The sequence below is a fragment of the Corvus hawaiiensis genome, chromosome 1 (assembly GCF_020740725.1).
Source record: "Corvus hawaiiensis isolate bCorHaw1 chromosome 1, bCorHaw1.pri.cur, whole genome shotgun sequence".
In the NCBI taxonomy this organism is placed as follows: domain Eukaryota; kingdom Metazoa; phylum Chordata; class Aves; order Passeriformes; family Corvidae; genus Corvus; species Corvus hawaiiensis.
Genome location: NC_063213.1, coordinates 80,977,113 through 80,990,611, shown reverse-complemented (window position 1 = coordinate 80,990,611; position 13,499 = coordinate 80,977,113). Strand labels below are relative to the sequence as shown.

Here is a 13,499-nt window from a genome sequence, read left to right as displayed (position 1 = left end):
TCAGCTGCTCTTCTGCACCATCAATGCACAAATGGCTCTCCTTAGCATTAAATATGTTCGTATTTCACCACACACCCCTCCAGTACCGTCCCTGTTCCGAATTCAGAGTTCGGTCCTTTGTTTGTTTGTTTTCAAAGGGCCATCTTCAGAATGCCTGCTATCTGTCATCTCCGTAAGAGCTGAGATGGGCAAATGGAGAAGTTTCAGCATTGCATGCAAAGCACAGAAAAGGATGCCTAAATAAGGATCTCAGAGATCCCCACTTTGTTCAGATTTCAGCTTATGAACTAAGAACCAGTATTAGCAGCCTGGAATGTTTATAGCTATTGCAGCTAATTACTGGGTGATTTTTTTTCTGCTAGCAACCCTCTCAACACACTGAGGAAACCTATGGCATCAGTCACAAGGAAACAGGAACAGTTATTTTTTTATTTTTTCTTGTTCCCTTTTCCAGCATCTGGATCACTTGAAAGCATGGGGATGAGGCAGCAGATACTTGGCTAAAGGCCTTGTAAGTATCAGTGGAAGATGAATAATGGAGTAAAAGCCCTAACAGTTTCTTGCATGGGTCAGAATTGCAAATCACTTTGCTCCTCTCTAGGCTTGGTCAGGGTTTTCTTCTTATCTCCTAGGTTCTTGATGATTAATATAGAACATAACCAAGCAGATGACGACTGAGAATTAGGAAAATGATGGGATGGCTTGCAGTAAACTGTCGTCAAATGGAACAAAGACTTTCCTCCTCCCCTCTTCAGGCTGAAACTGATCCCATCACAGGGATCCAGCAAGAGAAACCCTGTGACTCTGGACCTCACCCTGATGTTGCCAGACTGAGATGGGGTCAAATAAGCACACACAACCCTTCGTCCTTGTTTGCTCAAATGCATGAAGGTGAGTAGATAAATTCAAGTATTTCTACATTTTCTTGCTACCTGACAGTCTAATACTGATTTCACAGTAGTAGTAGTAACTGACCTTATTTTCTTTAGGACAGGAGAAAAACACTATCCACATTTTTGCGAAAACATGTTCATATGCACTACTTGTGGCAAATCCTATTTTAAAATACTCCTTTGCACACCCTCTAGCTACAGTGAAGCCACCTAAGGCATCTAAAAATGAATCTCAGTTCAGGCCTTGAATGCAATTTTCTGTCTCTTGGCCTTCCAGGTACATAATCTCCAAAGCTGGAAAGAAAGCGGAGGGCGTGATACCTCTCTAGCTATTGCAGCTCAGGAAGTGCATTCACGGTGGCTAAATGCCATGGGACTCCTGACAGTGAGAGATGTGCACTGCAGCCACCTGCCATGCACTTATTTCATGCTATGGACACCCCTCTTCTGCCTTCAAAAGATTTCAGTGAAATGGGAACATGTGCCTTGGAATTTTTCAACATGCAAACCTAATTCATATTAACCTGAGTGCCTAATAGGCCAGCAGTCAGTCTTGCTGCAGAGATACAACAAATTCTTTAACTTCTCTCTAACTTCTTTAACTTCTGTCAAGAGTTGCTTTATGTCTCATTATTTAGCAGACAGCATAGTTGAAAACATCAAATAAATAGCTCTTATGTATGTAAGAGCTTTACACAGGATAGTTTATCACGTGGAAAATGAACTTATTTCTAAGTGCAGAAAGGGATATGAAATGGTATATTTATGACACTATGGACTGAATATTTGAGAGCAAATGGGCCTATGAAAACTGTACAGTCTTTGGTGTCCCTCATGGGAAAAATCAGCTGCCAGGCTGAAGGCTGGGAAATATGATTTCCTGAGTTCAGCTGGAAATTAAACAACTATTGAGTACAGAGTGTTTGCACAGCATCAGGGAATAAGTCAATAAGGGAATGCTATTGCAATAATATATTGAGTTGGTATGAATATTCTGTCTTTACTCATTCTGACTCCAATTTTATCAGCCAGTGCTACATTTCACTGGCTGGTGGAGCCTTGCTGATCAACTGGACAGGAGAGTCAGCAGCCAGTACCCACTTTGCAGTTCCTAGTCTGGCATAACCAAATCCAAAGCAGAGAGCAAAAGCTAAGGCATCTCGAGTTGTCCTTTTCAGCCTGAATGAAACACAGCTCCTGAGTCTTGTCTTCTGTGCTTCTCAGTTTTTCATATAGGGAATTTTCCCTGTTACACTGGCTTCCTCGTTCTTGGTCAGGGTTTTCTTCTTATCTCCTAGGTTCTTGATGATTAATATAGAACATAACCAAGCAGATGACGACTGAGAATTAGGAAAATGATGGGATGGCTTGCAGTAAACTGTCGTCAAATGGAACAAAGACTTTCCTCCTCCCCTCTTCAGGCTGAAACTGATCCCATCACAGGGATCCAGCAAGAGAAACCCTGTGACTCTGGACCTCACCCTGATGTTGCCAGACTGAGATGGGGTCTCCCTATTGAATCTTGCAAATCTATGGTTCCCAGCATCTGTCCCTCTTTTTTGCCCATGGTTGGAGGGAAATAAAAGATACACAAGCAAACATGTTAAATGCTGCAGCTTAAACTTTCTGGTGGTTATAATGTAACAGAAACTCCCTCACCTAGCACGACACTGAATATGATTATCTGCTTGTCAGATGCATACATTATACATTAATCTATGAGACGAATATAACTGCCAAGTGATGGTAGTTTTTCCTGCTGTGCTACAAGGTATAATCATTGAGGAGCTGAAAAAATGTCTGTGTGCTGCTCTTCCTGAGGGACTGATAACTACCAGCTAATGAAAGAAAAACACTTGCCAATAGTAACTCCTCAAACTACAGATGCTCATCAGCAGGAGTCCTTAGAAATCAGTACTTTTTATCCTCTGTCAAAAGAACGAGTTATGAATCTAAACACTACACTATTTTAAAAAAAGTAGCATTTTATTTATAGAATATAAGAGATTACCTAACAAATAAAATAGAAAATAATTTTGCTAGTATTAGAAATATTTTAAAGTTATCATTAGTCCATAAACCAAACCTGATTGAAAAGTAGGTGACGTTTTGACATGTATTGACACACACACACTTAACTCTCAGGGTTAAGCATAAAAGCCATTTAACTGACCAGCTGTCTGCTCCTAAGTACATTACATCTAAACTTTTACTGAGATTTAAATCTAATGCAGGTGACCTGGAATTTGAGTTTGGTTACCACAACACAATGCACATCAATCTGTTCAGCTTAACTTCCTTCACTTTCATTGAAACTTCATGGCAATGTTATTTTTCTTTTTTTTTTTTAAGATTTAAAGTTTTTACTAGTTTGTTTGTAACGAGTAAATATGAAATTATAAGTCTTGCATGAATCCCACACACATAAATGTGTAAATGTGAACACTTTCTCTCCCCTCTATCTTTTAGTCTTTTGGAACAGGAAGGAATGAAAAATCACAGGGCAAAACTGAACATCTGGATTTTGTTTCTTAAGCAGTGTTTACTAATTAAATATGACAGTACTCCATACAATTAGCTTCTCCCCTTAATCAGTCTGTTTATTTGTGAAAACTCCTACCTTCTCCAATTGTCTACAACCATGTGTTCATTGAAAAAAAAAAAAGCAAAGCAGCATTGAAATTCCTTTTAAATAGCTGGAAAGAGCTTTATGCTGTTTCTAATAGAACACATGCTAAAACTTAGAAGTACTGTGCAGCTCTCCTGCTGTACATTAGCTTGGTGACAGATGGATGAACATGGTGTGGTGCACATAGCATGTCACCCTGGCACCTTGAGCCTGTCTCATTGGGAAGGGAAAACCTGCTGTAACACATAGAACACTAGAGAATATGACAATAACTGGCCACATGTCTTGCTGACACTTCAGCTAACATGAACCATGTAGCAACAGGAGCTGGTGTTTGGAACTGTATCCCAAAAGCCCTGTGGTCTGTCCCAGCTGAGGCTGCTGGAAGACAAAGCTGAACCAAATTACACAGGTCTTAAACTACTGCTGTAAGAACTGACTGCTCCTTCCCTGGCAATGAACAATAAATGAACACATAAGTACAGACTATTCAGGGTCATTTTCAGTGATGGTGAGCTAGGGAGCTTTCCCAGGGCTCTCTGAGAAGCTGCTTTCTCTGACCAGCATCCTGCATGTTCCTCATGCAGTGACCTGGTGCCAGCCACACTGAGCTGGCCATGCTTTTACCCTAGTGGCATCTACTTAAACGAGGGTGCTCAGACCTCACGTTAACTAAGACATCACTTGCCTTCCAGCATGACTCTGAGACATGAACAGATGCTGCTGTTTCCAGTCCCCTCAGAGAGCTGACTGTCCCACTTTCCCTGGTGCTGCCTTCACAATCGATGGCCGCCTCTCAGCTCAGGGTGTGCAGGGCTTGCACACAGATGTGCGTGAGTGAGGGCACGGCTCTGACCACACAGACGAGGCTGCAGCGGGTGCAGCAAAGCAGCCTGAGCCCTCACAAAGGAGGCCTCTATTACTTTTATATAGCAGGCATTACCAACTAATGTGAACTCAGCCTGCAAAGCCTTGCAGTTCAGAGGCAGATGACCAAACACTAATCACATGGCTGCCAGCAGCTAACATTAGCCAGGGAAAAGGGCCTTAACTGACTGCAACTTCTGTGTCATCACACAGAGTTAAGTAAGAGCTCAGGTGAGAAATGGAGAGAGAATTAAAAAAAAAAAAAATAGAAAGAGAGAGAGAGACAGAGAGAGAAAAGTAATTTTGCAGTATCTGTGCCCTGTCACAGGCTGCCTTGGAAAAATTCCTGAATTCTGCACTGTGGTGTCCAAGCTCAGAGACACTACCACTGTTCTAAAAAAGCCCCTTGCTAAAGCACAGCCTATTTGCTATTATCCCTGCTGGGTATGTCAGGGTTTCCTTGCATAGCTTGCTCCTCGCAGAGCCTGCCCCTCTACTCACAGCTCATGTGTAAGGGAGTTCTCTCCTGACAGAGCAAACCTTTGCTGCAATGGAGAAATGCAGTAAATTAGCACCCAGACAAATTATTTTGGGATTTATGCAGTGTGCTCAGGATGACACATCCCACAACCAGAGGGATATGTGCTACAAATGCACCACTTTTCTCTCATGTGTCTGTGTCTTCACTTAGTTTACAACTGTGCAGCCACCTCAGGGCTGATCTGCAGGGCCATCTAATCAGGCATTGAACCAAAATGTTTAGTTCTTCAACAGCCTGATCTGCAATGGCAGCAGCACTGGCATTTGGAGCAGTATCTCTACTTACATATGGAAAGAAGTGCCTAATGGCAGTGAACTAACAGATAATGGCAAACAACACCATGCATACCCTTTAAAGTGCATGTAAATTACCAAGCATGACTTACTTTTTAAAATCAGAATGGTCCCTTATTTGTACAGGCAAATTTCTAAAGCTGAGTCCCTTCCCTCTGCTATATGTGTTTTACATTCAGTTGCACAGTCACAAAACATGGCTTTGGAAGGAATCCCCACTTACTCACAACAAAAACCACATCAATATGACTAATCACAGCTGCCTTACATATCAGTTTAATGGCTTCTACTTACAGCTTTTAAAGAAAACAGCTTGTTTTTCACTAAGCAATACAACTAATTCCCATTTTTTGAAGAAGCAGCTGTAACACCCACCTGATGCTTAAAAGCCATGAGGCAGTACTTATGATCATACTTGACAGAACACATGTGCATGCTGCACAGTTAGCCTGGAAAGGCTCAAGTGTAGCCTTTCAGATCCCATGAAGATTTAAACAAACCATAAAGTTATGTTTCTTAACAAAACTATGCCTTTTTTTCTACTCTGACCTAATACTATCACTACCAACAACAGTGAAAAGGTGTTTCTGTTGCAGTACTAGGACTGCAGTACTTCTTGTGCAGGCATGGCTGGTCTGTGGAAGGAGGTAGGACATTTTTCTCCCAATTCTATTGAAATAGTACATCTTCAATGATTGAAAGCTTCCCAGGGTTTTACATTGGGAAGGTACTTCCCTGCATGGCTGCTGCTTGTACTTAAAGCTTCACTGTTATTTTTTCGAGTGGTTAATGGACTGCCTTTATCTTTACATCTTCTTGAATCCTTCTATAGATCATCCACTGGAAAATGCATTCACATGACATGTCTAGAGCACTTGATTTGCTTTGTCTTACCCTGGGAGCCTCTTTCTCACTTTCCCTCTGACCTGAAAGAACAAGATGTTACCAATGGTGATGCCACTAGTCTGACTGCCATTTGTTGAAGTAGAGCCCTGAATAAAAACACGGCTATCACCAATGGCCATGGGAGCTCACCTGGCCACAACAGAGGCAAATTTAAAGTCTAGTTCCTTAAAGCCTGTGGCACACATTAACAGGAGTCATCTGCTGAGTTTGTGTGCTGAAGCATTTGCAGGCTCAAGCCTTTGAATCCAGCTGAATCTTTAGAGCTCGTGTCTATTTTTCTGCTCTGTCTGTTGACAAGCAATCCTAAGAATCTGTCACTAGCAGGTAAAAATAGAAACGGGAGAGGAAAAGCTATGGACCTCAAAAGCGTTTCTGGAATTTCAGTGTGGGCAAATCTCTCATGATGATCTCATGAAAGAGCTGCCCTTGAAAGTAAAATGGAGAACTTTTGGATGCAAAATCCCAGAAAGTCACAAAACAAAAGCCTATTGCGATGGTTAAAAATTACTCTGCAGAGGATAGTGATGGTAATGTGAAAATCCCATAATCTATCAGAACCAGAGTAACCTGATAAATACCATGGGGAATTAAGAATACAGTCAGTTCAGAGAAAACTCTGAGATTGAAATAGTATTCTCAGAACAATTTATAACAAGGAAATCTTCCCATTCACGGGTCTGTAACAACTGACAGATTCAAGGGAGGCTTCAGCTGTAGAGAACTTAACTTTGGCCTGGCACAGGACACAAGAGAAAACCTCAAGGTGTGTAATGGTAGATAATGGGAGAGCTGTGGAAAGTCTCCAGACAGACAGTGGCCAATTCAGTGCAGGCATATGGCTGTCTCTGTTTCATGCTGTAGGAAATACAAGTTAGAGCAAGAGCTGTTGGTCTCTAAGCCACATGAGAAGAGGTCAAGCTTAAGGAAATTTAAAGACAGAGTAGATGCCACATTGGCTCATACAATTCTGTCTTTGATGGTGGCCAGTTGTAGCTGTTTGGGGAAAAAGCATAGGAAACAAAGAGCAGAAGAAATGTAATTCAGCTATGGATGGATTGAGCTGCTTCATTGTCAACTGTGAAATAACACAGAGTTCTGTATCCCACATTCCCAGGTTGTGGCAAGGGGGTGGGGATGGTTACAAATACTTCCGGCTTGTGTACCGTAACTTTCCTTTGACATAAATTAGTTTCTCTTCATGCATAAGCCATTTGCAACTCAGTCATAAATGTTCTACAGTACAATGAAAGTGAGACAGAAATTCGGTCAGCACTCCCATACTCAACAATAAATTTGTGAATGTAGGGAGAGGAGAGCTCCAAAGCAGGCAGTTAACCCGTGGAAAGTATACAATGCTGAGGGTAAACAGCAAACCTGTCTGGGGTATGAGTAGATTCAATTGTAGGACTTTGTGCATTGTATGCTAAAACAAGTGCCACATTTCCCAAGTACTTTTCTAGCGTGATGAAGGACTTCTTCTGTGAAGAACCTTTTTTCTAGGTTCTCCTTTTCCTTTTTCCTGCTAGTGCAGGTACTGTGGAGGGACAATATCATGGCCCCAAGCACTAATATAAATCCATCCTATACAGAAACAGAGGTTGGATTGACCCTGGTCATCTGCTTCATCAAATGCTGTGATCCCCACCAGCTGCAGCAGTTTTCTTCCACTGCCTGTTTGTTGCTAAAAAACTTTGCAGAAATGGTGTTTTTGGGGAAAATGCACTGTATTTATGTGTGCAAATTGGTAATTTTGAAACAGGGCAGGCTCAGCAATATTTCTCCCTGAATGTCATCCCCATGCAATGCTTCCCAGCATGGACACACAGCTTGAGACCCTTTAGTCAGTGTCAGCACCATCTCTGATATTGCTCTTTTTAGTTAATTTTGAGAGTAAACAGAACAAATGTGCATCAAAGTACCCCCACATGAAAACCCAGTGCCAGGAGAGGCAGCAAGGAACAGCTATTGCCTTTCCCACCACTCGCAGTAAGTGAAGGATGCTCAGGAACAGGCTGCCTTCCCACTGCACGTGACACAAATGCATTCTTTTGTCTTCCTGACACTGGTTACCTGAAGTTTTGTTCATTTAAAAAAAAGAAACAAAAAGAGATGAAAAGAAAAGCAGATCTCTGATATCTTTTTGCATGGGAGGCTGATTTGAAATGAAGAGTAGTGAAAATAAAGCGAAGTAACTCCAGCCTTTTAGATATCGAGCCTGAGTTAATGACAGCTGATTTTCTTGGTACTCCAATACTATGATCACAGTCCCTTCTCCAGATAAAAGCAACAGAGCTTCACAAGACAAGACAACTCACCTTTCTTGAACTGCTAGTGCTTTTAGCATTAGGTAGAGGAGACAGTTTTCTGGTTGAGATGAAAACCACTGAGTTGAACAAAGGTTTCTTACCGTTAAGGACAGCGCCATGCAAACAAAAGTGAACTTCTTGATGTGTGTCGCTGTGACAGTGCTGTTGGTGTTCACCAGTTTATTGCTGGGGTTATTCTAGGGCGGGAGAAAGAGATAGGGAGAATTAGCCTGGCTCCAGACAAGCGGGAGCTGCCGACACCAGGGTCATGTGCTGGACCTGACTGTCTATGCCTGCCCCTGTCTGACTTTGCTTGTTTGCTTTATAACCTGGAGCTTTCTGAGTACTTTGTACCACTACAGACCATTTTCTGCTTAAACTAACAGCAACTGCTGCTATGGTCACTGAGGGCTGAGCAATATCCCTACTTTTCTAAGGAATAAGTCCTATTTAACAAATTCAGCTTTGAAAAAGGTTGGTAGTTCCTTCTAAAAAAACACCACATAATTTTTTTTAACCTTAAAATTTGTAGGATGTTTTCATAGGAAAAACAGGATTTTATTTTGTTTTACCACAGATTGGTACCAAATCACCAATGCAAGCATCCTTACTGATCCAATTAGACAAGCAGGTAATATAAACAAAGCTTCTGGAACAGCTGGCTCCATTAATGCAGTTTAATGAACAGAACATAATTAGGACTATTGGATGTTCCACCTTGAACATGGGCTCTGTACTCACATGGCAGCGAAGTTTTATTTAAAACAACAAAAGCCTACTTCCAAATGTCTAATACAGCAAATGAAGCTGAAGATTTAAAATTGCCCTTGGGGAGCACATAAAACCAAACTAAATGGTCTGTGAAAGGAGAGGATGGGATATCAAAGCGGGGTACCATTAGGAGCCCTTAAGCAAGAGGCTGTTAGGTCATCTATTGCATTTACCCTGGGACTGTTTGAGATACACAAGTCTGTGCACCTGCTGATAAAACCTGTACCATCATGTACATTTATACACCCTTGATGTAACTTGGGTAGAAGAGCAGTACCTGTCACACAGTCAGCCTCCTTTACTGGAGTTAATCATAGGAGAAACAGAACTATCGCAGACACATCTTGAGACCAGAGCACTGGGAAGAGTACATCATTCCACACACATTCAAGTGCTTGATGGAATTTTACAGTTTAAGGCTTTGCTCTGATCAGTGCAGCAATTGCACCTAGATGGCTCCACGCTCCTGCCTAAATACCTACTTGGAAGTTTGGGTGCTTGAAGATGTAGGCAGCCCAGACCTTAAAGCAGGAAGCCACTCTGTCTGACCTTTCTGGGAACAGGTTATGAAAACTCTCTGTAAATGGTTTTTCATGCATCTATTACTATTAATTGGGTTTCTGAAGAAATACTTTGCTACTGTTAGTTTTTACAGATGTGAGGATAGGCCTTGCTTACATCACTCACCAGTGTTTAAATGAACTTTTTGCTGCATGGCTCAACTTTCTAACAAGCCTAAAATAACAAAGAGGAAATAAAGCACACCCAAATGAAGCCATCCAAAAGGGCTGCTAAGAAAAAGCTTTCTCATTTGTGCTTTCCTCACTGCTGCTATCCCTGCCCTTGCCATACTCCACCCTTTGCTCCAACTCTTGACCACATACTCTTTGTTCGTAACTCTTACACGCTATTCAGTTCTCAGAACAAAACACTATGGAGATTCTGGAGCAAAAAGAATATCCATTCCCATCTAGTCATCAGATAAATAGCATTCACAAATCTCAAAATTGGTGTTACTCTGAATCAGGGGGCAGGGTCCATTGAGAGCAATGGCATTATCACCATATCAAACAGCATACAGAGCACAGAATTAACATATGCCTCCTCTCTTCCAGAATGTCAGTAGCAACCCTTAACCTGAATGTAACTGCTAGGCCATGAGGTTGCTTTGGACATAAAGTCTCATAAGACTGAAGTAGGACCCTGCATCTCTCTCACAAATGTGAAGAGAGGTGATGATTTCCCTGTGAAGACAAGAATCTGACTTCTCCAATAGAGCCACTGAAGAGGGGCATCTCAGATCCCATCAGTCAGTGTGCTTCTGATGGCTATCAGCATTGCCAGCTTCCTGAATAACTGACAAAAGAAAATGGGAGTTTGCATGCAAACACACTCTTCTGGCTTCTGAAAATCACAATGGACACCTTACAGGGTCCAGAAATAAAAAGTATTTCTATCTGGACTCTTTTGAGAAAGACTTAGCTTAAAGAAACAAAGCTTTTGAAAGGCACAGTGACACAAGGTGATGCATGACTGAGGGAAAGCAATTCTCACAGCAATCTAAAAAAACCCACCGTGGGTTTCAGGTTTGGTATTTATTGTCTGAAAAGTACAGTGAAGGCATTTACACATATGGTTGCCAGGATGAGAGACCCTTTATACTGCTGCTACCTCATTCTGTACATTTTATTACAAATTGCTCTTCAAACATGGAATTAAAATTCCCATTAGTACTTTTCCAGCAGTTAGATAAACTGTATCCATCTGTGCCTTAACCTAGCATTTTCTTCCTCACATTGTTCCACAAGAGCCCTATGAGAAGCCTTTTAACTGAAATAAACAAGTGGACAAATCATGGTCTAATCCTGTCACCACTGCAGCTGTCAGCATATCTTTCACCAGCTAAATGAGACCTGAATTTAGGAGTCTTAATTGCTGTTACTATTGCTTGGTAATAGTGCATTTGATTGTGGCTCGGATCAAGTGAGTTTAGCAGCCCATGAGTTTCCTGTCCCAAACTGTTTTTATCTTGCAGTTCATTGGGTTTGCATCTGCAGTTCCTTTTCGGTAGCATGGCCTCCAAGAAAAGCCTGCATGTGGTATTTTATCTGACAGGTCAATTTAGTTGTACACAGGCGGGTTAGGAGGTTATGACTGATTTGACTTTGTGTTGTTTTTAAATTCTCCTTGGAAATATGGTGGATGATATTAAACAGGGCTTGCTCCAGTTAAATACATTCCAGAGAAAACAAACATATTTCTCAGGAGCATTTGGAATCAGAAAGTTCAGTTACTAATAAATAAAGGGAAGGAGAGGATCTGGCATTTGAATTCTAGAGTCACAGGACAGGACTGTTCTTTGCATAACATATGGACTAGTGAGTACCAGTTATAAATCAGAGCAAAAAAAGAGACTAAACAAAATTAATTTTCGCTCTGTGCTCAGTTACAGGAACAGTCCTTGCATTCTTACATAAGTACATGATTTACCAACAAAAATCTTCATAGCCTTGGTCAGCTAAGTCAGTACTACTAAAAGAGTGCATGTTATCTGTGTTAGTGTCAGTCTATGAAACACCCTTTGCTAAATATATAAAACCAAATTGAGAGATACCACAAAATCTGGAGCACAGACGTGAGCTTCCTCATTCAGTGATGACACTTTGTGAGAAATCACTTCATTACCTAAGTAGCTACCTCATAGTGAGGACTTCTTTTAATCCTTAAAAATACAGCACCTATCTATTCAAAAGGCAGCTTATTACCTTGTAACACAGAGCTAAGGTTAAAATCATAAATCAGACAACAGCTTGAAGCCACCAAAAGCCAATTAATTTTAATCAGATTTTAAGAAAACCTATCAGTGGAACAACAAACAGAACTAGGAGGACCACACATGCAAAACCCCACAAGAGGTATTTATGACAGCCCTAACAGGGACACTCACCTTGTCAAAAGCAGGGTATACTGCTCTGATCTCTGTCAGCCAGCCATAGGGCATGTGTCCCACAGGATATGTAGCTGTCAAAATCGCCACTGCCTACGAATAGAGACAGAGAAACATGAACTTCAAATCTGCAAACACTTACATAGGGTGCTACTGCCCACCAGTATCACTACATTGACCTTGACACAATGCAAAACCAGACAAGAGACTGGAAGCTTTTTCTTTCAGGAAGACTGTCAAAATGGCTGTCATTTGGCCTGGCATTTTAAGCTTATGAATTTTTTCTGTGCCATGAAGTATCCTAAGTCAGCTTGGTCATTTCACCATCGCTCTGATACTCTGAGATAATAGTTAACTTGAGCTGTGGTGCACCCCTCAGCCAGCCCAGCACCTTCCTCCCATATTGCTCCTGAGTTATTTTACCTACAGATACCTGAGCAGCAGAATGGCTTGCAGCTCACAGTAGTTTCGGATCATATTGCATAATTTCAATTAATATACATTTTACTTGGCTATTCATAAGTAAAACAGCTTTAAGTAAGACAGACAGACTACAAATCAGTGGACCTCAGTGGCTGACTGAGTTTGGACACCAATCTGACTGCTTGGGGGCAGGAGGCAGTTACAAGACAAAAAAATCTACCTCTCCCCACTTTGATGCTCATTAATGAACCCCAGACAAAAATAATTCCAGATGAACATTTTTATCATAAGAAACAATTCACTGCCTGAAATTTTAACACTAGGCCCTTTTAAACTCTCACAAGTACAGTCCAAGAGGTTTATCAAAGACATAAGCTCCCCCACATATTAAAGTATGAAAGATTTTGGTGATGTTTCTGACTGCTGAAGAAGAAGTCCCAACACATGTACTTCATGTCTTTCATATAGGAAGAGTGTTTTGGAGCTCTTCCTGTGGCTGCTTGTAAGTCTGCTGTCACTCCAAGTTTTCTAGTCCTCAGAGCTGAAGTATGGATCTGAGAACTGCCTGACTCTCTTAACTCTAGAAATCAAAGTGCTTGGGTGCCTTTTGTCTGTAGGTTCAGATGTGTTACGATTCACCTAAATTCTGATTAATTTTACAATGCAATGGTAGCATTAAGAAAGACCTTTTTTAACTACTGCTGTCTGTGTTTCACGCCTAAACTTTCAATATACATTTTCTTGATTATCTGAGTCCACTTTCCCATTATAGATATAACTGGTCTCTTTGCTTGGTTAAAAGATCTGCAGCAAGCTAATTTGTTCCCTGTGCTGTTTTAAAAGAGTGGGGAATGTAGTGATATCCACACAGAGGAAGAGAGTAGCATAGATCCTTCCCTGCTACTAATAGCTTTAATAATGTT

The 13,499-nt window shown here is 41.2% G+C and overlaps 1 protein-coding gene across 1 annotated transcript in view; it reads right to left on the bottom strand.

The window, feature by feature from the left end:
- Positions 1–13,499, bottom strand: part of ANKH (ANKH inorganic pyrophosphate transport regulator) — a 107,936-nt gene that overhangs the window by 23,512 nt on the left and 70,925 nt on the right. Inside the window, exons 7-8 of the mRNA XM_048311604.1 lie at positions 12,154–12,246; positions 8,537–8,632 (exon numbers count right to left, since the gene is read on the bottom strand). Coding sequence (XP_048167561.1) covers positions 8,537–8,632; positions 12,154–12,246 — 189 coding nt within the window. The remainder of the gene's footprint in view (positions 1–8,536; positions 8,633–12,153; positions 12,247–13,499) is intronic.